Below are 25,688 nucleotides of genomic sequence, written 5' to 3' on the forward strand. Positions count from 1 at the left end.
GAGACGATGGAAAATGAAAGGATGAAAAGATGAGACTGGAGAGCTGGTGGAGACAGCCAACAGTAAAAAGCTCTAGGCAGCTGCTCTTGATATAGACTTAGCTGGCTGGCGGATGCAAATCATTCAACGCTGCCAGTGCTGTTACACCTGATACACGCAGGATGCTAACAGCCGTCATTGCCTTACCGTTAACACGTAGCAAGACGCCTATCAATCACATCTTTGCCTCTGAAATGCGTAGAAGAATGACCGTGATTGGTATAACGGCAGCATTACGTATGCGGGGTTTGTTGGGGCTTGTTGGCCGTCGATAAAGTGCCTAGGTAAGGGGGGCTGGTGCGGAATACGGCCGCGGGGACGGGTATGCTAAACAAGCGGGCAGACCCCGAGCGCCGCCTGTATCATAGTACGTAGTATTCGTGGGGTAACTCCGGTAAATGTTCAAATGATATGTGAAGGTAATCTGCGGCGGGTTGGTTCCGAGTTCCCAAGAATACAAGTACTGTACAAGTGGCATTCAGGTCGATCACCTTGGTTTTTATCAATCGATTGCTAATACCTTAGGGCAGATTGGCAAGCCAAACCGCTGAAGTGATAGTTGTGATCAGGGTCCCCCGAGTCCCCCAGTCCCCCGAAGTGCTGTAGTAAGCGCCACATCGGGAAGAACTGCCCCTGGGCATTCCCCGCTCCCGGCCACGGAATTGTATCCGTTGCGGCCTAACGCTCAACTTACCTCATTCACCTAGAAAGCTTGACATTACGATGGAATAGCGTCAATACCACGGCCCTGGCTAAGGTATTACCATAATCCTTCAATATTCCAGTACCTTCATACTAAAGAGGAGCAATCTACGTCCAGTTCAATCACCAAACCAAAATGGCACCTCCCAAGTCCTGGCTAGCTATCCCGAAAGACAGCGAATTCTCCCTCTCCAACATTCCCTTCGGGATCATAAATTCTAAGGGTTCTCCTTTGGAAAAGCGTCCCGCTATCGCAATTAGCGACCATGTTCTCGACCTAAAGGCCTTCTCCAAGGGGGATGGCTTCGCTGGTCTTGCCTCGCTCTCCAAAGAGCACCTGGAGGTCTTTTCCCAATCGACGCTCAATGCGTTCGCAGCGCTTGGCCAACCAGTTCATAATTCAGTACGTGAGTATATTCAGGATGTATTCTCGGAAACTACGTCGCGCCCGGAAATTTTGAAGGACAACGACGCCTTGCGGAAGGAAGCTCTGTTGCCGAAACATGAGACAAAGACACATCTGCCAATGGAAATTGGAGACTATACTGACTTTTTCGCTGGCAAGAACCATGCTTTCAATACTGGGTTCGTAACCTTGGTTTTTTTCCACTCCTGATGACTTCGCCCAATCCAATCCTCCGCAAAGACTTGAGTATTACAAAGCTAAGTTGCTAACCATACATAGAGCCCTTTTCCGTGAGCCTAAAAACGCTCTCCAACCAAATTATACCCATCTCCCCGTTGGCTACCACGGCCGTGCCTCCTCCGTCGTGGTCTCTGGAACCCCAATAACTCGACCGTCTGGCCAAATCCTCCTGGACCCCACTGCCGATCCAAAAGTTCCGGCATTCTCCGCAAGTCGGCTTCTAGACATAGAACTCGAACTGGGATGCTTCATCTGCAAAGGCAATGATATGGGCTCTCCCATCTCCATAAACAAACAAGCGGAAGAGAGCATATTTGGTTTTGTCTTGATGAACGACTGGTCCGCACGCGATATCCAAGCCTGGGAGTACGTACCGCTCGGCCCATTTAATGGCAAGAATTTTGGTACCACGATAAGTCCATGGGTTGTCTTACCCTCTGCACTTGATTCCTTCCGCGCCGAAAAGATCCCAAACGAGGCGAAAATTCTCCCATACTTACAGGAATCCCGCCAAGATACCGTATACAACATATCTCTCTCCGTCGACCTAACAACCTCAGAAGGCGACACGACCACAATATCCCGTGTCAGCGCCTCAAATCTACTCTGGAGTTTCCCCCAGATGATTGCGCATCATAGTGCTGGGGGGTGCCCTATGCGGACAGGGGATTTGTTGGGGAGTGGGACCATTAGTGGGACTGGAGAAAACGATTTGGGGAGTTTATTGGAGATGAGCTTGGGTGGGAAGAAGGATATTATGCTGACAGGTATGCACGTGAGACGGTTTTTGGCGGATGGGGATACAGTTACGATACGAGGTGTCTGCGGGGAGGAGGGTAGTTATGTTGGGTTTGGGCAGTGTAGTGGGACTGTTGCGAGTGCGGTGCCCTTTTAGGAGGTAATGAAAAGCAAATATTGCGGATATTATTTTCCCGTTTACTTCCCTTGGAGAGGAATTTGATATTTCTTATAAAAGGTCATAGGTTCAAGATGTGAATGAGTATTTATTACCAGCATGATTACTTGACAATACTACAAAATGAGAAATTCGAAATGTACGAAGTACTCGCCAGCTTATGCGCCAAAACAATATAATACTTCGCAAAGTGAGCTAAACAGACAGCACATTTGTGCAATCAATCAAGCTAACAGAGAAGACTGATAAACTGAGAGTCTTGAGATTCCCAAAAGAAGTGCTGCGACTAAGTCGTTCTGTGCCTTTTACAGCCCACGTCTACAATCGCGGCCCGAGCCACACCTCACCTACCCACGCCACACACTCGGCTAACCCTCTCCCCAAAACCTCAAAAACCTCAACACCCAAGAAAAGAACAAAAAAAGAACAAAAAAATAGAAGTAATTACTCCAGGCGGGAGTCGAACCCGCGACTTTCGCATCTCTCGAAGAGGAAAGAATCATACTTTTTCGGCTTCCCAAAAACGTATAAGAACGACACGCTAACCACTCTATACCAGAAAACATATTAGCCTATGGTTTTTGCCATGAAGCAGTAACGAAGTGTGACTTACGCGTTACTGGAGTGTGTTTTTTTGGTACGTTTGAAGAAAAAAATCGCCTATTGGAATACTTATGACTGGAACCAGCCCGGGCGGGGGTACCCGCACGAGGTGCCGAGGTTTAAGCGACGGGCCGCCAACTCTCGCCGAGAAAGGGGTTATGTGGATGCGAAGAGCTTTGGGGATAGCGGAGGAGAGGTGTTCGTATGATTTATGGAGATTTAAAGGTTTGGAATACTTAGAAGAACACCTGGTAATTCAACCGATAATTCTGGGATACCTTTCTACGAATGTGAGGTTTAAGTAAAGGCTGGCGCATGTATAATGGCTTACCTCCTTGCCTACCATATAAACGTAACTTCGTGAAGTTCGTTGCTCACTTCTTATTCCCTCAGGCTGGCCATACAATATAGTAATGTAATAATACCCTTTGGCACAAACTACTGTAGGTCCCTATATATGTATAGTGACGCGGATAATTCCTATTTCCCCTTTTCCTTTCCATGGAGCTATTCCCAAACCCCTTTCCCAACTTATCACAAAACACAGCTCCAAGCTCCCTGGCCAAAACTCGCAAATCAAAATAACCCCTAAAAAAGGTCTTTCAACTGCTTATACAACTCCTCGTCCCCACCAAACACATTACTCCCAACGCCGCCCCCAAGGGCATCGCCATCCTGCATCGGGATATACCCTCCATTGCCGTTCCCAACTGCACCTGCATTGCCAGGGCCGCCATTCCCATTATTGATCCCCACACTCCCCAACGCCGCTTCAAAAAGGCTGGTCATATCATGACTCATCTGGAATCCATCCGGGCTGTTCCCGTTCCCATTTCCATTTCCATTCCCACTCCCATTCAGCCCACTAATTCCACCACCATTACCATTATCCTGCACGAAACCGTTGCCTATTCCCGAAATCTCATGTCCAGCCAGGCCAGCCATCGCAAGTGCAGCAGAGGAATGCGGATCCTCCTCTTCGGTTCTCACATCGCTCACAAGCCCTAGTTTCGGTCCAATTTCCTTAAGTCCCTTGATAGTTCTCCATAACCTCTTGCTAATCCAAGATTTATTACTAAACCCCTTAACAAGATCAAGCGCCATGTAGAATTCCTCTCTACAGAACGAACTAAAATGGACAGGTGCATGGCAAGAGGCAAGGAATAGCACGGCGATGGCGGAGGTGAGGAAGTAGTTGAAGCAGACTTGCTGGGTACTGTAGATGTCTGACGTTCGATTTAGGTGTGTGAGAGCGCGAATAGTATCTTTGGCGAGGGAGACGACAGTCGTGGCGTACGAGTGGTTTTCTTGGATGGAGACGGCGCTGTGGAGGACAGGGCGGTAGATCAGGATGCGCATTTGATTGGTACGGAGGTAGAGGAGGATTTGGAGACGACGGATTGCGCGAGATGCTGGTTGTGGCGAGGCAGCTGTGGGGAGTTGCAGGTCCTGGGGGATGTTCTTCTGCCATTGGTTTATTTGGTAGTCGAGATATCCGATTTCTTCAATGTTTATGGGATTGGGGTTGGGTGAGAAGGAACAGACTGATCGCCAAACCTTGGAGCCGATCCGGGAGTACGCGATCATTACGTTGAGATATTGAATACCCAGTTCCTGAAATATATTAGTCAGGTTGGTAGAATCGCAAATCCGTTGATACTCACAGGTTCCGGCAAGTTAGGGTCAATATCAGCATCTTGCAAGGCAAATGGCAGACCAGTTCCAAAGCTCCACCGTCTATCCAGAACGTAGATAGACCAGAATAATTTGATGGCGTTCGAGCGTTCTGCCGCGTTCGGTATTATCTTGAAAAGGGAATCCCGCCGATGTAAGCCTAACTCGATGCACATTCGAGCAACCTGCCCGATTATACGCCATGCTAGCGCTTCTTGATCACAATGAAAATGGTATATGGCCTGAACGGCATGTTAGCTTATTAAACAACTAGTCAAGGTCTAGAGTGGGCAAATATGAGAAAATAACATAGCGCAAGGACAAAATGAGAGCCCAACAACTTACCACAAGAACGAGGAACGAGAGATTTTTGACTTCAATTGCCTCGCTGTGCAAAATCCGATCCGCAGCCTCCCTAACACTTTCAAACAAACGATACCCAATTTCACTCTGGCCATTACCCTCGGTCAACGTCGCAGACGCCAGCACCATTTTCAAGGCAAGAGATTGTTCGTCGTTTATTCCTTTGCCCGGAGGTGACGGGGTGACAAGACCGTTCCGTACGGCTGCCCCAAGATACTCGTAGAGATTCGTTCCGTGGATGATGGTTTGGTCGATGTCTACCACCGGGTACATGATACCCATTTCTTCTTCGTAGACCCGACAGAGTCGGATCATTTCTTCCTTACTCAGTGACCAGAGAGGATCTTTGCTAGGATTACTGTTGGTATTAGGCAGAGGTGGCGGTTGGATTGCTGGAGGAGAGGCGAGGGGAGTAGCATCTTGGGTCATCATTCCCTCATCTACACCAAGCCCTTGATATCCCATACTATGCAGTGTGTTCTTCGCAACATCAAGACTGAATGCGGAGCTCGTGGGGCCGCGATATGAACGATGCTTCGGCGGTGGGGGTCGATACTTGTCTATAGGAGAAATAGGCTGTACATTCGGAGTCTGTGACATTGACATTGACCTCTCCGATGGAGGCACAAAGGCCATAGCATCCCCGCTTGCCCTCAGAGCATTTAAATTCGCGTATAGACTGTCCACTTGTTCCTGAAGCGAGGCCAGCTGGGCATTCATCTGACGGAATTCTTCCGAGTCTTTGAAGCCATTGCTGCAGCAATTGGGCGCGTATTGACATTCGAGATTGAGGTTTCCGCATCGTTGGCAGGGCGTATTTCCGTTGCACTTGATTTTGCGCCGCTTGCATTCATTACTATTAGTTGCGTTAGTAGTTGTCTAATTTGGCAATAAGCTCCGTTGACAATGTTTGGGCGCGGTAAACAGCGATATCTCCAAAATTCCGAAGAAAATTTAGGATATGGCGGGATCACAATTATAGATCACCGCGCAATCCAATTCCTCTCCGAGCTTGTATGGCAAGACCCAGGTATCCATACCCGCGGCCTCTTTTCTTGAAGCCGGGGTATTGGGATATCAGAGTCCCCTACAGAGTACCACCCAGGGCGGCTCGCGCGGCTTCATGCGCCGAACCAGAAGGTTTGCCAGAACCGCAGCAATACCACAGGCCCAATTATAAAAAAGTACCCAGGTGTTGTAGCTATACGTACCAAGCAATTGAAATATACCGATTCCTCTTCGCCCTCGTATGGGTAGTGCCGTTGACACTGGGGGAATCGTCCGGTTTTCTTTTCTTTCCGCCCTCTCCAGCAGCATCCGCGGGACTCTCCGCACTGGAGGTGTGCCGCTGGCCATTCATGATGCCTGATACGGTCGCGATGGGGCTTTCGACAAGGGAGTTGAGGTCGGTAACTTGGCTTTCAAGGACGTTCATGGTAACAATAGCATATCGATGAAGGAAGGGGTGGAGACCGTGTGGTTAGACCAGAGGGTTTGGATCGTCGTAGAAAAGCCGCCGCTGCGTATATGCGCATGCACTCTTGAGGGGGGAAATAATCGCGAGCGAATACCTCCGTCCTCCGTTCCGTTCTGGAAATCCAGTGCGGGGGTTAGTCAGTGGAGCTGACCAATACCCCTGCTCGGCTTGTTGGCTGTACACACGTGATCACTCCCGGTATCTGGTATCGGCGGTAGATATATATATCAAAATAAGCAGAATCACCTTAACAACTGGAGACAGGCGACTTGGGGTAGTGGTTAAAAGCCACCGCTAGCAAACTGAGAATGACCCTGGACGCTCCGCCAGAGATAACAAGAGGCTAGGGGGTAGTTGGCTCAAAGTTTCTCGGTAACCTACGATTGAGTAGGTATTTCTTTTGCCATTTTTATCTTTAATTGCTTCTTTTTTTTTTAGTTGCTGTCTCGCTTGTTCTGCTCTGATAAGCGACGGCACGGCTGGCAATATATAAAAGCCCGCCGATTCAAGTTTACTATTTTGGAGTGTAGGTTCAATGTTCACAGCTTAAAAACAAACCACCTCGAAATGATATTAAATAAGGTAGCTGTAAGAGGCTATCTTTATGTAACTAACTCCTTCGTCCCTCGAACCTCCTCCCAATCCTCTCTTCTGTGACTATGAATGGGCTAGGAAACCAGTTACTCACATCCTCTCTACCCATCAACCCCACCAGAGCCCTCGCAGACTCCCAAGCCAACACCATCCCATGCCCCTGAAACGCCGCCGCAATCCACATACCCTCTATATCGGGGACCTCGCCCACAAACGGAAACCCATCAGGAGTATACCCCATAATCCCCGTCCACTCTTGCTTCACCCTCCCTTGCTCATCATCCTTGCCCCAAGTCTCATCACCAAAGTAAGTTTTGGCAGCTCCACCAAGATACACGCTGATAGAGGAGTTTAAGGATGAATCATCTGTGGTTCCATATTCGCCGAGTCCTTGATCGGTGGACTTGGCTAAGCCGCCGCCGATGATGATATCAGGGATAGAGCCAGGGCGAGGTGTCATATATTCGTACCCGCCATTGTAAATAAAGGAGTAAGTATTTTGCAGACCAGAAGGGGGCATATTGCTCCCTGGTCTCTGAGCAGTGACTTGACCCCTTAGTGGTACGATAGATCCATGGAATTTGTCGCATAGAAAACTGGTATAGGCGTTAGTAGCTAGCACAACTCTCCTCGCTCTGATAATCCCTCTCGGGGTATGCACAGCCCAGCAGGCATTATCGGCAGCTTTCTCGATCTTGGTGGCAGGCGTGTTCGTAAACAACCTCATGCTCCCATCCCCTAAACATAGCTTGAGCACCCCATACACAAACTTAGAAGCATGTATACTCCCTGCCTCATAACTCACCGCACCTTTCACAGACTCGCCATCCATACCGATACCTCCTACTAAGAACGCCGTTTTCGCTTCCTCGGCGCTCCATAGTGTATATCTGCCAACCCCCTTCTCATCTCCAGGTTCCACGAACCCCCTTCGTATCATCTCTACAGCATTGACACACTCCTCCCATTGCTTCTGATCATATATAACATCCACTGTATCGCAACTCCGGGCCTCACATTCGATGTTATGTTCCGCGGCGAAGGTATGGAGGGCCTGGATATTGGCATACTCAAAGCGGGCGATTTTGACCGCCAAGGGAAGACCGAGAGTTTGCGCGTGCGAGGGAAAGGTGCGGTATGATGCTGCTTTTGTGTGGCCGCCTTTTTATTCTCTGTTAGACATCTACTCTATATTGCTTTAGAAAGGGAGTTAGATATGCTGCGAAGATGGAGGGATGGGGTACCATTTCGACCCGTAGCACTAGAACAAGTCTGGCGTGCTTCAAGCATAACAACGCCCCCTTCCCTCTTCTTCTCTTGCTGGAGCAAATTCCACGCTACCCCTGCGCCTGTAATCCCACTTCCTATAACCACTGTATCTACTATGTCACCTGGGACAGTTTCGGCGCTGAGGAAATCGGCGAGAGAGCCATCGAGTGGGGATTGCCAGTAGCTGGTGGTGTGATTTGGGTGAGGGAGGGAGACGGGAAGGCGGGCGCGGATATCCATTGTACGTGGGCTGCTATATGTCTAGAGATGGATATTATGTATGCCTCGAAAGTGCCGCTGGAGAGAGGCAGTTCTGGGAGGGGGTACTGAATTGGGACGTCGGGCTCGAGATGGCGCTAAAGTTAGAAGTTTGCGTAGGCAGTGAGGGAGGAGAAAAAGATGACTTGAGAAAAGAGCATCAACTAAGACAGATACTGTAAGCGACCTACCGTACATCTTGATAACGCCTTGACAACTAGTTATATGGTACTGCGTAGACATCTAATCAATAGATGGCGCGTTGAGCAGCTCACGAAAGAGTGGCGGCCCTGCACATTTTCGCCAGGGGTTTCTGTATCTGGCTACCTCGGGCTTGGAGTGGGTCACTTCTTAGGCGTTCTCCCCACAGATCTATTTTCAAGAGCAATCTCCAAATCCCTTAACGACACTCAATATTCAACGACATGTTTTATGGCAAAATCGAGTTCCCATCCGAAATGACGGTTGCCAGAACCACAACAGTCCAACCCCTTCGTTGTCCAGTATAAGCATAGAGCAGCGGTGTCACAAGCGTGTCTGAATAAATGGAGAAGAGTTTCAATTTCTAGCAACGATCGCCATCTCAGCAAGAGCCAGTAAAAGTACACTGGCCATGAAGACAGCCAGGCATCGCTAGGACACTCCATCCGTTATAAATTCCTCGGCAAGCCTGCCGATCGAGTCTGAAAGTTACACTGCCACCGAACCGAGCCTGCCTGCCAGCAAGCAAAAACACCCATACTGAGCTCTAGTCTGCAAAGGAGGAAGACATTGTGGAGCGAGGGATTTCAGGAGGGAAGAACCTAGAGCTCGTCGCCTTCTTGGCCTTTCTTTCCCTTCTTCTTGGGCTGTGGGGCACCTTCCTTTTTGCAATGGACGATGAACCGGGTCCAGCACTCTTCCTTGTCCCATTCGAAGCCTGCTAGGATTGGGGTCTCAAGCTCGTCGTCCGCCTATATGGATATTGCTTGTCAGCACTGAGAAACGAAGACATATGTCGGCGACTGGAATGCCACGACAGGAGCCCTCCTTGGGGTGCCGATCGTCAAAGGAGATGATGAGCGTACCTTCTTCCGGAATTGCTTGTAGATTGCATCTAATGCATCTTTGATTGTTACTCCCTTCAAGTTCCGTGCTGTTACCTCAAGTCCGAGGGGGAAGTGTAGGTCAATCTTCTTGACGGGTGGTGTGGTGAGCATCTTCTTCAGTGCCGATTTCTCTGGCTCATCGAGCGTGTTGGGGGACTTGTTGATACGCCTGAGCAGAGAGCAGGCATCAGCAAGAGTCCATCGAACCCCATCCAGCCCTCAGTGGTGGCAGCAGAGGGTGGAATGGGGACAGGTAAGGAAGCTAGCACGGCAAGTGCAGTGCAACATACCAGTTCAGTTTTTGCGTCTCCTTTGCAATTTGGATTTCCGTTCCTTCCTTTTCTATATGGCGATTATTGTCAGTCTCAGTCTCAATGTCAAGTTTGGATGGAATTCACCCGGCTGGTCCGAAACCCGATGGCAACGGACACATTGGGATGGAGGACGTAGAGCGACATACCTAAGTCATTGATGTTGTAGACACCCGCTGCACTCGAGCTTGCTCTCCGGTGGCCCTTGACTGCCTCCTTGGGTGGGCTAGAGGAGAGGCCTTGGATGGCGGAGTCGACCTTGGTTAACGGTGCTGTATCGGCAGACATGCTTGGGGTTGAGGGGCTGCTTGACTTGTACGTGGAGGTAAAGGTCAAGAGGGATCAGAGTATCTCACGATAGGGTCGTAAGATGACGGTGATGGTGATTGAGTTATCAGATTGGGGACTACGGCTTTCAGTGAGGAAGCTGGAAGATGAGATGAGTTGGAGTTGTGCTTGGAGCTGATGATGTTGATGTTGATGATGATGGATGAAGGAGGAAGAGAGAGGGAGGTGTGAGGGGGGAATGAGATGAGGGGGGATCAGGTACGATGCAGGCAGGAAGAGACGGGGCGATGGGCGCTGGGCGCTGGGCGATGGGTGAGTTTCATTGATGGATGCGGGGTTCGATTGCTGATTCGAAGGGGGCGGGCTCACGTGGTGCTGGTCGAGACGGGGTTAGCGCTGGAGCTGAGTGATTGCGAGCGAGCAAGCTCCCGGGAGAATAACTGCTCACTGCTGGTTAAGGTTCCTAAGGTACCTCTAGGTAGTGAAGTACCTGATGGGTACATAAGGTATGTATCGTGTGAGGGGGGCCACCGGTAATCAATTGGATCTACACCATGCCCCAATTGGGTTCTTCCCTCCCCTCCTGCGTCTATCCCCCTCCGCTGTTGAAGTTCATGATATGCTCCCATCTCCATCTCCATCCCCAAGTCACTATCACTATCTCTCCCTCTCTCCCTTCTCCTCTACGGATCCGTCGAGTTCCATTCCATGGCCTTACCTTACCTTGTTACCTTACCGGACCTTACCTGGCATGACGGCATCACGCGACGTTCGCAGGCGTCATTGTGACACAGACCAAGCGGCATATTATTAGCTTGCGGGGAAAGAGCAACATTCGCATGGCAGGCCAGCAGGGTGCCGGGGGTGCCAGTCGCTTAATAATCCAACGTGGTACGGGGGTACATTCTTGCATACTCCGGAGATACTCCGTCCCACGTAGAGTACTACGGGGAGACACCCGCAGGCGGGAATATTCCATTCCATCATTGCTATTGTTCCCGAAACGAGCGCCCTTACTTCGTACTGTTCCTGAACTGTTCACCCTGTTTTGTGTTTTCTCGGCTTGAGGGGTTTGCACAATGCTGAGATTGTGGGAATCCTGCCTAATTTGTCCCCCGGCAACGAACATGCGTGAAGTCTTGCCAGCAGGTAGGAAATCATACGTAGGGTTGCGCTGATTGTTGCCACCTCCCGGGGTCAACGCGCAATAATCCACGCCAGTAATCAGCCAGTCACCTCATTTGTGAGTTGGCATGGGAACTTGGGGCCAAAGCCGTCGTCGCGACGGCATCCAAATCTAGCTACCCCTGCTTGTATCAATTACGACCTAGGTACCTACTCTACCAAGTTGAAATCAATACATGGCTGGGCTGGAATAATCATGTATCTCACTGCGGAATATTTCGGCTAGGTTCCAATGCTTTTGATTTTATGGTTTATTCGTTTCTATCTCTACCACCAGCCGGCACAGTACCCGGTACGATGCTTCGTGCCTAGCGATGCCCTGAAATAGCCTTGGGCACATACAACTCCTCTAGATACGTCTGTTCCTCCGCCGTCAGCGTCTTGCCCTTCAGATCAACAGCCTCATCAATTCGATCCACGCTGCTGAACCCAATGATCGGGCTGCTAACCCGCGTCTTGATCCAGGCCAATGCCACCTGGCTCATCTTCCAGCCCTTCTTCTCAGCCAGCTCCTGCACGCGCTTGATGGTTTCGGTATCTTCTTTGCTGAGTCCTCCCTCCGCTTCTGGCTTGCTCCTGGTTGTGCTTCCTAGCGCCTCAACGGGCCGGGCGAGATGGCCGCGGCAGAGTGGTGCCCACTGTTGTAGAAAGAGTCAGCAAATGGAAAATGACAAAAGGGAAGGGCAAGAGGTGAGGGAGGGAGCGAGCGTATATGATCACATACCGGAATTAATCCCACACCGGTCGCGTTACAGAACCGGATCATCTCCCTCTCTTCCTCCCGATACAGCAAGTTATAGTGGTTCTGCATGCTAATAAACTTGGTCCAGCCATTCTTCTCAGCAACGAACTGCATCTGTGCGAACTGCGTCGCCCACATACTCGAGGCACCGATATACCTAACCTTCCCGCTCTTGACCAGATCATGCAGAGCCTCCATCGTCTCCTCGATTGGCGTTTCGTTGTCATATCGGTGGATTTGAAGTAGGTCGATGAAGTCAACGTCCAGGCGCTTCAGGGAGGCGTCGACCTGGTTGAAGATGGCTTGACGGGAGAGGCCTGCAAATATGAACATCGGCATCAGCCCCCCATTTTCTTTTCCTGCAAGCTCACAAGAGAGCCAAAGAATATAGGAAGGGGGAACACATACCAAAGGTGTTCACATAATCCTTGCTAGCCCTCATCTCCTTGGGAAGGAAGATGCCTCTTAAATCCATCTCCTCACCCACGGCACCAAAACACTTAGTCAGGACAATAATCTTATGTCTCGGAATCTCATATTTCTTGATCGCCTTGCCAACCAGTTCCTCAGATACCCCATTACTGTACACATTTGCCGTATCCCAGGTATTGATTCCACGGTCATAGGCAGCTTTGAGGATGGGAAGGGCCTTGAAGCATATACCAATCAGCCCATGAACAATCAATTAGGCGGAGGGGGCCAATGTGAGGAACGGCCGCCGCACTCATATTACCTTATCCTCGTCGATAACCCAGGGCTCCCACTTCGAACTCCCAATGCTCATGGTGCCGAAGATTGGCACCGAAACTCGTAATCCGCTCTTGCCCAGCTGCACAAACTCCGCCTTGCTGTTCTCCAGCGACGTGGCGAGGCCTCGGGGGAGTGGTTTCGCCATTGTGAAAATATAGTAATTGGGAGGGTAGCTTAAGTGCAAGAATCAACGAGGCAGGACAATCGAGAAAAAGAATCTACAGAAATAAGGACGTGGCGGCGCGCATTCCTTCTATATATACGCGCCCCAAGCTCCCTCGAAATTAACCTTCCCTTAGGGGATCTTGACTACAGGCGGGTAACAGATAAAGAGCTAGTGGATCGGGGATAGGAGGGGTTAGCATTATCACCGTGTTCATACCTTACCTGCCATTATTCATCATTTGGAAGCCAAGCCTGCCTGCATTCCGCCGCATCTAGCTGCCGAATTGCTTGGTTACATGTTTGCGAACTTGGCGGAGAAGGAACTCACACGCCGCCTTTCTGCTTCCGCCCATACAAATCCGGTCCTCAAACCGCTTGGGATATTTATTTTCAGTCCTGTGATGTACGTACCTCCTCCTGCCTCGGTGTACTTGTGAACGGTAGATGCATGGTGGTGGGGCTTGCGGTGCCTCGCTGCAAGCGGGTGGGGTTGGCGGTCGTTGGATGTGGGGTGGACCGGATATAGAGCTCATAAGTGCGAGATGCAACTACCTAAGCATCACGACATATCCTAATTTCGATGGGGGAGGGCTATGCTATGTTTCTAGATCGATATAGCTTATTACTATTGACCTTTTTGGCAGAAATTAGTATGATGTAAATAATGCGTCGATGCAAATGTACAAAATATAGGTGGGGTTCCATGTAATGATAATCATTATCTTGTGAGGCATGCTATGTTAAATTTAAGAAAAGCTCTGCAATGTCCTGGCAACGTTGAATTTAGGTAGAGTCTGTTATATTTGTGGAGTAGTGAGCGAAGAAGCTTCTCTCTGAGTGGGGGTAAACTACTAAAATCCTCGACGAGCCTCAATTCCTTCAGATCCCTATTTCTCCAACTGTTTCCGGAGCACCCAATCCGAACTTATGGAATTCCGGTTCCAAAATGCCAGCTCTCATGGCACTAATAACAGCCTTATAGTGGCCGAGCTTATTCGGGGGAAGCCTGAACTTTATTCCATAGCCCCCAAGTACTCGTTGCGGTAATGCCCAGTTACACATCAGCACCTTCCACTAAATGACTTACTCTCTTCACACCTTGAGGAACCTTAAAATGATCCTTCAAAGGTGTCCAGCTCTCTTCATTATAGTCCTCCTGCACCTTCCTGCACTGCTTCAGTCCCCACTCCGTAACTCCCACCATTAAGCAACTCTCAAACATGAACGCCATGCTTCCCTCTCCGACCTTCACTGGCTTGAGCTCCGCATTCGAGGCTTTCTCATGCGTGCCAGCATCAGGACCGTGCGCTGACATGATATTGTGTAAACTAGCTCCGGCAGGCTTAAAGCCTCCTCCTGTCTTCGCATCGTACTCGCCGCCGATGAGGCCCATAAATTCGGACATGGTGTTACGGTGGTACCAGGGCGGTCTAAAGGTATCTTCGCCAACGAGCCAGCGTGGAGGAAAGATGACAAAGTCTGCGATGGAGGTGCCCAGCTGGCTGGACGGCGCTGAAAGCACGGTAAAAATGCTCGGATCAGGATGATCGAAAGATATGCTACCAATGGTGTTGAAGCGTCCTAGATCATATTTGTACGGGTAGTAGAGGCCGTGCCAGGCCACGACGTCAAAAGGCGTATGGCTTTGGCTCGCAGCGAATAAATGCCTGTTGAATTTCGATAGTACAGTGTATTGGCCCGCTGCATCCTCGTCAAAGCAAGCAACCGGCGCCTGGAAATCCCTCGCATTGGCAAGGCAATTCGACCCAATTGGACCTAGTTCAGGAAGTTGGAAATGGCCTTGGTATAACTCCAGTATATATCCTCGAACTGGTCCATTCGGCAGCTCGACTCGATATCGTATCCCTCTAGGAATGACACATATCTCATTGGGCCTCACGAGAATCCTTCCCAGCTCTGTCTGGATGTCCAAGACCCCATGTTGTAGCACAATCAGGAAATCTCCATCCGCGCTATAGAAAGCCTCGGTGCTGTCCATGCTCTTCCCAGCAGCAAATATAAATATCCCAATCCCAGATTTCATCGCCGGATCACCAGCTCCAGCAACAAGTTTCAGCCCGTGTACCCAATCGACGCCCTCGTCTAGATCAAAGGGATCCCAGCGCAGCTGGTTAGGTATCTGGTGCATCTTATGGCCTTCTTCGTTCATGTCAAAGAAAGAGGATTCGCGGGGCTCGAAGGGTGTGTGGGCCGCGGCAGGGAGGATGCGGTACAGCCATGATTGCTGATTTTCGTGGCGCGGAGCTGTGAATGCTGTGCCAGAGAGCTTCTCTGCGTAGAGGCCGTAAGGGGGTTTTTGAGGAGAGTTGGTTCCTATGGGGAGCGCTCCAGCAATGGCTTCGGACCTGCAAAGTAGAACATTGTTAGGGAGCTTCATAAGGAGTAGAAGTAAATCTTACTCATGGTATGAGTTGAAGCCATTCTGATATCTGTACTTCTCAGGCGTAGTAAACTGGGTGACCGGCATGATGACTATATTATTGGAGGAGTGTGTAAATCAAAAACGAAGTTTGCTGGTTTCTGCGAGGCAGTACAAAGAAAGATGAGAGGTTAAGGAATTGAGATAATCAAACCTATAAGCTGCTGCGTCTGTATTTGAAGCGTCTCCAGCTCTGTCCCCGAATCATATTCGTATTGGGTAGTAGCAAACATGTCATAGGCAGGATGCAGTAGTCCCGATGCAAAGCGAGAGGGAGGGAAACGCAACATCGCAGCTGCATCCTTGGTCAGGGCGGAAAGATGCCGCTCTGGGGGGGACGCGTTGTTCCGCCTTGGTTGTCTTGCTGCTTTGAATATTCTGTCCCGCCGCTTTTGGAGTATCCCCTTCACTTTTCCAACATCACCTGCAACAGTCAATTCCAACGCATTACTTCGTATATTCTCTACTCATACATACATAATTATACTCCCCTCACCCATCAGCCCATAGCAATACTATGCCCCTAGCTCTATAATTTTGGCAGTGATTCCCCATTTGCGAGACAAATTAGCGAGGGAATAGAGGTACAAATAGGGGATTGTTTGGGTCACGCAATGCCGTCTATGGAGCCGCTGCTCTGGCTCTGAATAATGTGATGGCAAAGCGCATTTCTGGACCACTTTTGTTTACAGCTAAATGCGTACTTTGCATGGGAATATGTATGCCCTCCGCTCGGTGGCCCTGGATTCCTCGCGCGACTGGAATGCATATCCTTGGATACTCTCTAAAGCTCGGCTCGTTTTTAACAGCTGTCTATCGTAGAGTTGAAAGGAGCTGTGCCAATGGGGGAAGGGGGAGCCTAGCATTGGGGGATGGATTGGAGCAGATCACAAATCACAGGATAATAACCAGAATAACCCGTTACACATTAACTCCAACAAGGAGTTTCATTTCAGTAGTCGCTTGATATTTCTAGTCGAGTTTGGACATTTAATGCAGGGCTTGCGTACTAGGTTCTCAAAATGGAAGAGATAATATCTGAGTGGATTCACTATTTTCATGGTCTTGAGGGTCTATGCTATTTACTTTATCACGACTTGGGCCAAAGTGAAACACCAGAAGGTTGGTATGAGTAATTGTAACTGCAAATCAAGGGATTCGGATTTATAGAAATACTATCAATTATTTACTCATCTGTTTTAGCAGGTTATTAGAATTATCAAGTTAAACATGAAGTACAAACGGCCAGCGCTACAGGATAAGATATATACAGGCAAAATTGGCCATCAGTCCCGGCTGTTAATGGGATATTGAATGGAATATTTACTTGCGTAAAAAAGAAGTTTTTTGAGTCTCGATAGACGAGGAGCCTGAGGATGTTGACGAGTTTCTCCAATTCGGGATTTTGGATGACGAGATCCAGAGTCAGGAGAACTGCTAGAGGTAGTTGAGCTCGAAGGCTGATCGAGTTTTTCGCACCTTTGATCATAGGAAGTACAAGATAATTGATCTTGGCTACTATCCATTGGCTCAGTAGTTTCATCGGGTTTCAAGCTCGAAGGGGGATCGATTTTTTCGCGCCTTTGATTATAGCAAGTCCAAGATAATTTATCTTGGCCTCTGTCTATTGGCTCAGTGGATTCATCGGGTTTCAAGCTCTCCGGATCCATCACGCCGATATTGAAGAGTTCGAGAAGCGTTCTCGTGGATTCGGGCGTGAGATAACCAACTATCTCGGCCACTGTGCCATACCTGTGGCTGTGTGGACTTGTGATATGCACTGCAGTCCGATCGGTCATTCTGTACCATCCAACATTCTCCCCTGTGAATTGGTAAGGTTCAGTCCAGAGGAGCCCATGGTGGCTTTCAGGGGGAGCCGCTTCACAATGCCAATCCAAGTCTCGGATAGAGATATATTCATGCTTGTTAGGCTTGCATGAGAGCCCACGACCCTCATGGGTGTAAATTGGGACTGCGACACAATGAGCCCCGTGAGATTTGACCACTATAAATTTTCTGTACTTAGAGTAAACGATCCCAACATTGCTTACTGATTGGAATACGGACCTTGGTTTTAGTGGCTGATCTTTATCGTGCTCATGTACAGGAACACTGAACACGGTACCCGCCTTATATTCACTCCGATTACAAACAGGCCCAGGAGATGATGCCCATGCCAAAGTTGCTTTCTCTGGTTTTATAAAATTAGAAGCTCCTGAGGCGTAGCGGCCTCTGCGAGGATATGCAGTCTTTTGAATGCTTTGCGGCCTCGTCAGTTGGTGGACAATATTTCTATCTTGATGAGCAAGTGGCCTCCTAAATGTCACTGGAGCCATTTTATATAATTATGCCCTAATCAGGACTTATCAATCCTCTCCTGGGTTATTTATAGTCTAGTTCTAGCACTCGATATCCTTCCCAAAAGTTCTAGTCTCAATATGCCTACCGGGAAATTATATAATAAGATAATAGAAACAAATAGAAAATTACGAGCTTCTCTGCAGCATTTATACCACTGGTAGGAACAACTGTCGCAGCATCCTTGCTCAGGAAAACAGAGATGTGAAAACCCATTGTTCTCCGGCATAGTAAGCAAAATAATCCATGGACAATATCATTGTTAGAATTAACAAAGCCTTTGTGAGAAATAGGCTTCGGCTTTGGTTATGGAATTATGCACAAAGGGAGAGGGCGTTTTATTACGGAGAACAACTAAACATACAGATATCTCTTCGTGTGTCGCAGGGAAGGCGAATAGAGCCCAAACAACCAAAATGATCTAGGATTTGAACTTGAAAATCTCTTCTCACTTTGCTTTAAATTCTGTTGAGACTATCTTATAAGCGCTCTTAAGTTCTGAATAATTGTCGGAAAAAACACTTATACAGAGCACAGAGAAGAAATTCGACAGGAAAATGCTTGTTCAAGTTAATCCGCCCAACTCGCCTACAGGCGCAGATAGCCTTAAATTTTTTGATGAGGGCACATCGCCAGAAATTTCCAATCTGCAAGGTGATACAGAGCCCGGGTCGATGGATACTCCTAAGATACAAGCAGATCATCCTCCAGCTTATAACTGTCACCAGACCGTCGAATACCCAGAAGGCGAAACGATAGGGGACAAGGACCCACTGCCAGTGACAGTAACAAGAATGCTAAGTTGGCGGATAAATATGCTCTTTTGGTACCAGGGCAGAATGGCCAGATATGACAATAAGATACAAGAAACCAGGAACGACCAATTGGAGGTCGATGATCTAATTTTATGGGGAAATGGCCAATTAAACCATTTAGCAGCAGGCGAGGAACCACCGTATCAGCGTCACAACCTAGAGGCTGCCGAGTTCCTTAAAGCACAACTGATCGAACGAAGGGCCACGTTGATGCGGAAAGTAGAGCGTGCAGAATTGGAGCTTGAGCGCTTTAGTAAAATGCCTCGAAAGCCGACTATGAGCGAAGCAATCAAAGATGAAGTCGAGGAGGCCAGATCAGACGCACGAGACTATTACGATCAAATTGAAACACAAATGCTAGGTATACGCCTAAAGCTCGACATTGTCGATAACGTTTATAACCATAGCAGCCGCGAATACTCCAAAAACCTTTCCGGAACACCTGTGAGCACTTCCAAGCTTATATCGCATATGGATATGCTCAACTTTGTGCAACACCTATCACGAACGTTATCTGACGCAGAAGATAACTTCGAGACTGCCAAATCATATATAGAAGTTATAGGTGATGACAGTTTCAGCTTCTGTCAGGACTACAACAATTGTGTAGATGATAGATATGAGACATGCATGATGAACGACACGGTCAGGGAGACAGTTCGGCGCTGGACTAAGGACTGGATGACTGAGATGGAGGAGCTGCACAATACGCAGAATCTCGGTGTCGATCAGGAGTCTTGGGACTGCGAGACGGCCCTGCGTTACTGGCGGTCTATGTGTGAACAGCTACAGAGTTCAAATGTCCGAGACAAGTGGAATTACTGGGCTTGACATTAAGGGCCCAAAATACTGCTTTACTGATTGTTGAATCTCGAAAGGACCAAAATCTACCTCAATAAAAATGTACGACCGCGATAATCTCGAAGTCGATAGCATTTACAGTCTCGGCGATATTTACCGATGTGTTGCAGTATCTTTTCTTAGAACTTATCTTTTCTTATGTAATACAATTTGAGCCGTTTGTATCAAAAACTCCAACTCTGAGCCCTATTAATTTCATTTAATGTTTTGATTCTATATTCCGTATTGTCGCCCTCGTTCGTAAAAGCGACAATAGGCCTCTATGCTGTCCCCGGTGGTGTAACGGGTAAGAGAGAGATCCTTTAAGGGCAGTAGTTGATTACTACTTCAATAGCTGGCAGTCTATAATACAACACGATAGGATAACATATCAAACGTGACCTATGAATTGCTGTTCTATACACAGCCTCAGCTGGCTGTGATTGAGCATAAGCCGTCACCCGCCTTACTTATAGCTATATACACAGGGTGATCATTTAACAAATTACTAAAGAATAGAAATATCATATAAAATGCAAAGTAAGAACCGGGTAAAATGCATTTGCCAGTGATCTCCGAATTTAGAGGGGAGAGGGCTATCTCGCCAGTTGTATAAACGGATTTAGGCAGTGATTATATAGTTGTGGGAAAGGCAAAACACAGTCTTTATAACCTAATAATACATATTCATAAGTCATGCATACTAACATCTCCCTAACAGGACAGAATGAATCACTTGATGAACTTTGCTTATGTATACTATTTACAGAGAGATATGCATCCACATTATTCACAATTTGAGAAACATATCATCTCATGCTAGGCATGCCAAAACCCAAAAGAAGGCAGTTTCGCACCAGTTATAAAATGCTTTTCGGATCGACTCAACCCCCTGGAGCCAACCTATGCTTCAAACAGTAGCTCTAACATCCTTTCTCTTCTTTTTTAAATTCTTTGAACTAGGCGCAATGAACAATTCCCCTGAAGCCGCATTTTTGATTGTATGAAACGAGACGAGGATCCATAAAAGTGTTACAGAAACAGCCGTGATCTATAGTGATATTAGTATTCATTCTTCCTATAACGACTATTGCAGTAAAAATAGCGGGAGGGATAAGATTACCGTGCCAAAAACATTGAAGAATCTCGAAGGCAATTCCTTCCCCATCTGTGTAGTACTAGCCGTAAAAACACCCAATGGGAAAGTAAAACTCCACCATCCAAAACCAAACGGAAACCGGAACCTCTCAGTCGCAAGACTCGCGACTGCGAAAAACAACCACACGAGCCCAAATCCCCACAGAACGGTCGCTACTAACCAGCCTACTACATACAGAACCTCTCCAGGGTTTATGGTCGAGGGAGCGAGAGTCGATGTCTTGGGGAAGATATCCATTGCGACTTTGCCGAGCTGCATGATGCCGAAGCCTCCTTGACCGAGGGGTCCCAGAGGCAGGAAGACGGAGACGATTACTTCACGAGGAGGGAGGTTATGGGCAGTCAGCCGCTGGAAGTATATTACAAGCACAACCATGGCGAGCGGAACGCCTGTACCCCATAGGACGTAAGAGGCGAGGACGGTCCAGAGGGCGTGGGTTGGGTTGGGAAGTACTTCGGCGACGACACCACCTGATGCTGCAGCGACTATCGTTGACACGACCGGGAAGATCCAGTCGGCAGTCATTTCTGAAAGTGAAGTTTCGTAATAATACATCCTAAGAAGTTGAGTAGTTGTGAAGGGGGTTCGGATTAGAATCCTTACATAGTGAATGGGACGAATAGACAGCAGACGAGCGATAGCGCCACGTCGATCCACCAGAGACCCCAGGCCTATTTTGATTAGTCTATGAACGCAATCCTTGCCTAGAGTGGCATACCAGCTGAACAGCCCTATAGCCCCATGCAGGCACGCAAACATAGACGATCATATTGATGATAGTGGCTAGACCCATCGGAAATGTTCCGAGGAAGAGGCTGTCGCCAGGCTGCTGGATTATCTCTTTCCATATCCATGGATAGAGAGTGTAATGAACGACTGAGATAAGAAAGAAAGTTACGAACAATGCGACATTCAGACAAAATATCACCACCGATATCCAGTAAAGCCATCTTCCGTTATAGGGAAGGTTGTATAGGACAATGGACACAATTCCAGTCCCCATATTGACCGTAAACCATCTGAAATACCGAGTCAGCCTTGAGTGATCGCCGTATATCCGGTATATAATATTTGTGACTTACCGCGGGTTGAAATTTCGCACTACTTTGCGCCATCCGTGTTCTTTTTCGGTCTGTCGACATTGACCTAGACTCTCCTCTGGCTCCTGTGGTTGTTGATTGAGCTCCTGATCAGATTTATTTGCACTATAATTCTGCATATTAGCCTCTGAATCTAGATCAGTTCCATCTCTCAAGCTAGACTTCGAGCTTGGAACGACTCCTATGAATGCTAGGGCTATATCTCGGGCGGATAGGAAAACGAGAAAGCTCTTCTTGCTCATCTATCATCCTCAAATGCAAACAATGCAAACATAAAGCACTTCCCTTCCTCACAGCTCTTGGGAGGACGGAGGAGCTCCGTCGCGGCAGTGAGAACACAACGGCCAAGCCTGCGAGTCCAGGATGTCGACTAGGCCGATCCCTCTACAGGTTGATAATAAAATATGACTTGATGAATCGGCTGACGCACGCTAGATTTCCTATATATACCGTTTAGCGATTAGGAGATGTCCTCTTACGAAGGACGGTAATGAAGCTGAGTCTTCGATCTATCCTTCCCCGGATCAAGCCGACTTTAATGTATCCGAAGGAGAAGGAGGAACCTTGGTGCTAAGGTACACGAAAGATAAAAGAAGGGTTCTCGAGAATATATGGTTACATTATAGGGTGGAATCAACTTGATTTCTCGCACCTACAGTGCCGGTGAATAGCGTTAAAGGCAAGGAACTAGGGGGAGCGCAGGGTTTGGGGGAGGGCCAGACAACTAGGACACCAGGCCCGCTCTCCTGGTGGATTTGCTAATTGCTGGGGAGAATAGAGGTTGGGTGTTATTCTCAAAGAGTCAAGTGACTGCTTCAACCGGATCGCCACGGAACATAAAGGGTACACACCACCTTGTCCCATCACATAATCCTTACTCGTATCCTGCATCTTTTCATTTTCAGTGGCGCTAGAGCTTGACATGATATAAGCGGTATTATCTTGCGAGGTATTTCGGCGAATAAGTAAAGTAATATGCTGGAGAGGGAAGTTGATGGATTTCCTGGGGTAAAGACCGGGGTACGCCGAACTGCCCGAGGGACGGCATGGGCTTGATCGTTATGCTGGACAGCATTAGCTAGGCCGTTATATCGAGGAAAGCCTACCCGCCTGGTACGTTACTTACGACTTTGAGTTGGAATTTAAATCTAAATGTATCATGCTCCAAACATCCTTTTGAAAACTTGTAACTTGTCACGCAAATAGTGACGACTGTGACGTTTCCCCAGGTTTCGAGTGGCGGGGGGTCCGCTTTATTAGTTCTCTCACTGCCGTTCGCAACTCCGCGGTCGTACTCCGTACTCGTACCTGGCCACCGGTATTGTAATTGGATGTATTAGTAAGCGACAGACCCTGTTGAGCTTCTGTATTATTGATATCAGTGAACAGCTTCTCCGCCTGCTCATTCACTCTTCGCATCTCCAGATACAGCAATAAATACGACGGCAGCCGCAGCACATTCATACAGAGGCCAAAAAAAAAGTACTGGTACGGTCTGTTTGACATTCGCACCGCTTGCCTTGCTTTCGGCGTGGCACCGCAGACTGGATGATAGTATTACTGCCCGTCTCGATACACGACCCGCTATAATGGACGACGATGAGTTCGATACAGACGCCGATCTCCTGGCGGCTCTAGCTGCCTCCGAAGCTGCTCTGGCTGCTCCAACGCGTGTTCAGCAACCGACCCCGCAGCGTCTTGACCACGCCCCTCCTGTGAGCAGTGTTCCAAGTCATCCAAAGGTTGTACAGCCAACACCACAAGCTCTCCCTTCGCGCGCCACGGGTTCAGGCTCTTCCATACTCGTCTCCCCGCGTCAGAAAGGCAATCCGATTCTCACCAATCTACGCTCCTTTGCGTGGGAGTATTCCGACATCCCTGCCGACTATGTTCTAGGACAGACTACGTGCGCGCTCTTCCTTTCCCTCAAGTACCATCGTTTGCATCCCGAATACATCTACAACCGCATCCGGAACCTTCAGGGGAAATATAATCTGCGTATCCTGCTTACAATGGTGGATATCGGGAATCATGAAGATAGTCTGAAAGAGTTGGCGAAAACGAGTTTGGTCAACAACGTTACTGTCATATTATCCTGGAGTGCCGCGGAAGCAGCACGCTATTTGGAGTTATATAAGAGCTATGAACATGCGAATCCAACCGCTATTCGAGGTGTTGAGAGCAAGGGATATGCAGAGAAGATGGTGGAATTCGTGACGGTTCCGCGAAGCATCAATAAGACAGATGCTGTCACATTAGTAAGTGCGTTTGGCAGTTTAAGAGCCGCGGTCAATGCTCGACCGGAAGAAATCGCAGTCATTGGTGGCTGGGGCGAGAAGAAAGTTAGGAAGTGGTGTACCGTTGTCAACGAACCTTTTAGGGTACGTAAAGCTGCAAGACGTGGCCTCTCGAGAAATGGAGGAACGGAAGATGTTGAGGCGAGAAGAGGGGTTTTGGAGCGAGCTATTCCATTGAGCACGGTACCTCGAAGGCAGATGCAATCTACTGGCGAGGACGAGATATCCCAAGAGCCAGGGGTACCATCAAATGGACCTGATACGAGTGAACCAGATGAAGACGAACTGGAGGCTTTAGCCGCCGCCGCTGCTGAAGCGGAAAATACGCTGCGAAAGGAGAGCCGAAACGAGAGGACGCGAAAAGATGAGGAGCTAAGTGGCGGCCTCGCTGCTGCACTTGCTAAGCTACGAGACAACAGCTGACAAACTAAAACCCGTATCATGAGTCTACCTGGAGTCTTACCACCCACGCTTGCGCAACTTCCCTCCCAAAACTGGATTGCGCAACACTAGGGAGCCCAACATGCTAGAATCATTGATGGCAGTCTAAAATACTTGGGTAGTGCGGACCCGGGCAAATAGCCTGACATGGGTATGGCCGATGCTTGCTGCAGAGCAGATCCGCGGAATCGAAGCTCAGAGGGCTAGATATATTCGGTAGATGACCCTCCCTTCCTCCGAGGTATCAGTTCTCAAACATCCCTTGATATATACCGACAATGTTCTATCAGGCTATGTTCAGAATTCATCTCGCGATATTATTTGTCATGGGGAAGAAATTATAATTGGAGGCATGTCTCTGATCGTTTACCAACTAACGCCTTTTCTCATTCTCATTCCTGTGTCGCTAATTCGACCTTCATTGCTCCCCCCAGCGCATGCTCAACATCCTCCATTTTCAGCGCAGTAGCATTGTCGGTTGCCATCTAGCATCCGATAACCTCACTTAGTAGCCTGAGTGGGCTTCATCGTCTTACTCGATGCCTCTTTGAGATGGTCCTCGAGAGGGCCTTTGGGGTTCGATTCCAAGCCCTGTATCAACAGCGATCAGCGTCCATTATCATTTGCTAAACTCGTTGAGTAACGAAAATGAAGGTGGTCATACCTTGATCTGGGACTTGCAGTCGTCCTGGTTATGGGTGTCAGAGTCAACGCCTTTACCACTTCCAGGTGGTGACTTTTGCTGAGCGCCCGAAGAGCTGTCGGGAGATGGCGATTGGCGTCCTGGGTGGGTTGACGTTGTTGGTGACATTTTGGAATGGATGTGGGTTTATTCTGTTGGTGACGTTGTGAGCGTTAGAATCCATGACTCTTGTTAGGAACTTGATGGTTGGGGAAGGGTTGAATTGGCTGAGAGAAGAGTGGCAGAGCCACCCACATATGTGACATAGCGGAAGGATAGTGGAACTTACTCGTGAACAATTGTTTTGGATAGATCTTAGGTTTGATGGATCTGAATTGAATTGAAAAGGAAGAAGAGCTTGCCTTTGTAACGAAAGTAAGATGAACCTACTCGTGCAACATATTTGCCCCACCCCAGTTCATACGTCATAACGTTGACCCTGATCGCTCTCAAACCACTTCTTGATACCTATTAGACTTATTACAC

General features: G+C 48.5%; 10 protein-coding genes across 10 annotated transcripts; 3 read left to right on the forward strand and 7 right to left on the reverse strand.

Moving 5' to 3' along the window:
* Positions 1–877: 877 nt before the first annotated feature.
* BP5553_01827 (Uncharacterized protein) lies at positions 878–2,282 on the forward strand (the record flags this gene model as incomplete). Its single annotated transcript, XM_032010450.1, has 2 exons — positions 878–1,326; positions 1,427–2,282. The coding sequence occupies 2 exons, from the start codon at positions 878–880 to the stop codon at positions 2,280–2,282; spliced, it is 1,305 nt and encodes a 434-aa protein (XP_031874504.1).
* Positions 2,283–3,494: 1,212 nt separating this feature from the next.
* BP5553_01828 (Uncharacterized protein) lies at positions 3,495–6,378 on the reverse strand (the record flags this gene model as incomplete). Its single annotated transcript, XM_032010451.1, has 4 exons — positions 3,495–4,520; positions 4,571–4,822; positions 4,926–5,799; positions 6,155–6,378. 4 exons carry the CDS (start codon positions 6,376–6,378, stop codon positions 3,495–3,497), a joined length of 2,376 nt encoding a protein of 791 aa, XP_031874505.1.
* Positions 6,379–7,030: 652 nt separating this feature from the next.
* BP5553_01829 (FAD protein) lies at positions 7,031–8,523 on the reverse strand (the record flags this gene model as incomplete). Its single annotated transcript, XM_032010452.1, has 2 exons — positions 7,031–8,175; positions 8,259–8,523. 2 exons carry the CDS (start codon positions 8,521–8,523, stop codon positions 7,031–7,033), a joined length of 1,410 nt encoding a protein of 469 aa, XP_031874506.1.
* Positions 8,524–9,344: 821 nt separating this feature from the next.
* Positions 9,345–10,228, reverse strand: BP5553_01830 (Uncharacterized protein; the record flags this gene model as incomplete). The annotated part of the gene is made up of 4 exons (XM_032010453.1): positions 9,345–9,494; positions 9,609–9,798; positions 9,920–9,971; positions 10,090–10,228. The coding sequence occupies 4 exons, from the start codon at positions 10,226–10,228 to the stop codon at positions 9,345–9,347; spliced, it is 531 nt and encodes a 176-aa protein (XP_031874507.1).
* Positions 10,229–11,721: 1,493 nt separating this feature from the next.
* BP5553_01831 (uncharacterized protein) lies at positions 11,722–13,050 on the reverse strand (the record flags this gene model as incomplete). The annotated part of the gene is made up of 4 exons (XM_032010454.1): positions 11,722–12,051; positions 12,138–12,472; positions 12,564–12,804; positions 12,889–13,050. The coding sequence occupies 4 exons, from the start codon at positions 13,048–13,050 to the stop codon at positions 11,722–11,724; spliced, it is 1,068 nt and encodes a 355-aa protein (XP_031874508.1).
* An 899-nt stretch (positions 13,051–13,949) lies between these two features.
* On the reverse strand, positions 13,950–15,558 carry BP5553_01832 (Homogentisate 1,2-dioxygenase-like protein; the record flags this gene model as incomplete). The annotated part of the gene is made up of 3 exons (XM_032010455.1): positions 13,950–14,081; positions 14,158–15,436; positions 15,491–15,558. The coding sequence occupies 3 exons, from the start codon at positions 15,556–15,558 to the stop codon at positions 13,950–13,952; spliced, it is 1,479 nt and encodes a 492-aa protein (XP_031874509.1).
* Positions 15,559–18,425: 2,867 nt separating this feature from the next.
* Positions 18,426–19,514, forward strand: BP5553_01833 (uncharacterized protein; the record flags this gene model as incomplete). The annotated part of the gene is made up of 1 exon (XM_032010456.1): positions 18,426–19,514. The coding sequence occupies one exon, from the start codon at positions 18,426–18,428 to the stop codon at positions 19,512–19,514; it is 1,089 nt and encodes a 362-aa protein (XP_031874510.1).
* Positions 19,515–20,433: 919 nt separating this feature from the next.
* On the reverse strand, positions 20,434–22,024 carry BP5553_01834 (Uncharacterized protein; the record flags this gene model as incomplete). The annotated part of the gene is made up of 5 exons (XM_032010457.1): positions 20,434–20,574; positions 20,647–21,238; positions 21,286–21,353; positions 21,401–21,701; positions 21,765–22,024. 5 exons carry the CDS (start codon positions 22,022–22,024, stop codon positions 20,434–20,436), a joined length of 1,362 nt encoding a protein of 453 aa, XP_031874511.1.
* A 1,347-nt stretch (positions 22,025–23,371) lies between these two features.
* On the forward strand, positions 23,372–24,502 carry BP5553_01835 (Uncharacterized protein; the record flags this gene model as incomplete). Its single annotated transcript, XM_032010458.1, has 1 exon — positions 23,372–24,502. One exon carries the CDS (start codon positions 23,372–23,374, stop codon positions 24,500–24,502), a length of 1,131 nt encoding a protein of 376 aa, XP_031874512.1.
* A 519-nt stretch (positions 24,503–25,021) lies between these two features.
* Positions 25,022–25,331, reverse strand: BP5553_01836 (Uncharacterized protein; the record flags this gene model as incomplete). The annotated part of the gene is made up of 2 exons (XM_032010459.1): positions 25,022–25,111; positions 25,185–25,331. 2 exons carry the CDS (start codon positions 25,329–25,331, stop codon positions 25,022–25,024), a joined length of 237 nt encoding a protein of 78 aa, XP_031874513.1.
* Between the last annotated feature and the right edge of the window lie 357 nt (positions 25,332–25,688).

Source organism: Venustampulla echinocandica (genome assembly GCF_003357145.1).
Source record: "Venustampulla echinocandica strain BP 5553 chromosome Unknown scaffold_0, whole genome shotgun sequence".
In the NCBI taxonomy this organism is placed as follows: domain Eukaryota; kingdom Fungi; phylum Ascomycota; class Leotiomycetes; order Helotiales; family Pleuroascaceae; genus Venustampulla; species Venustampulla echinocandica.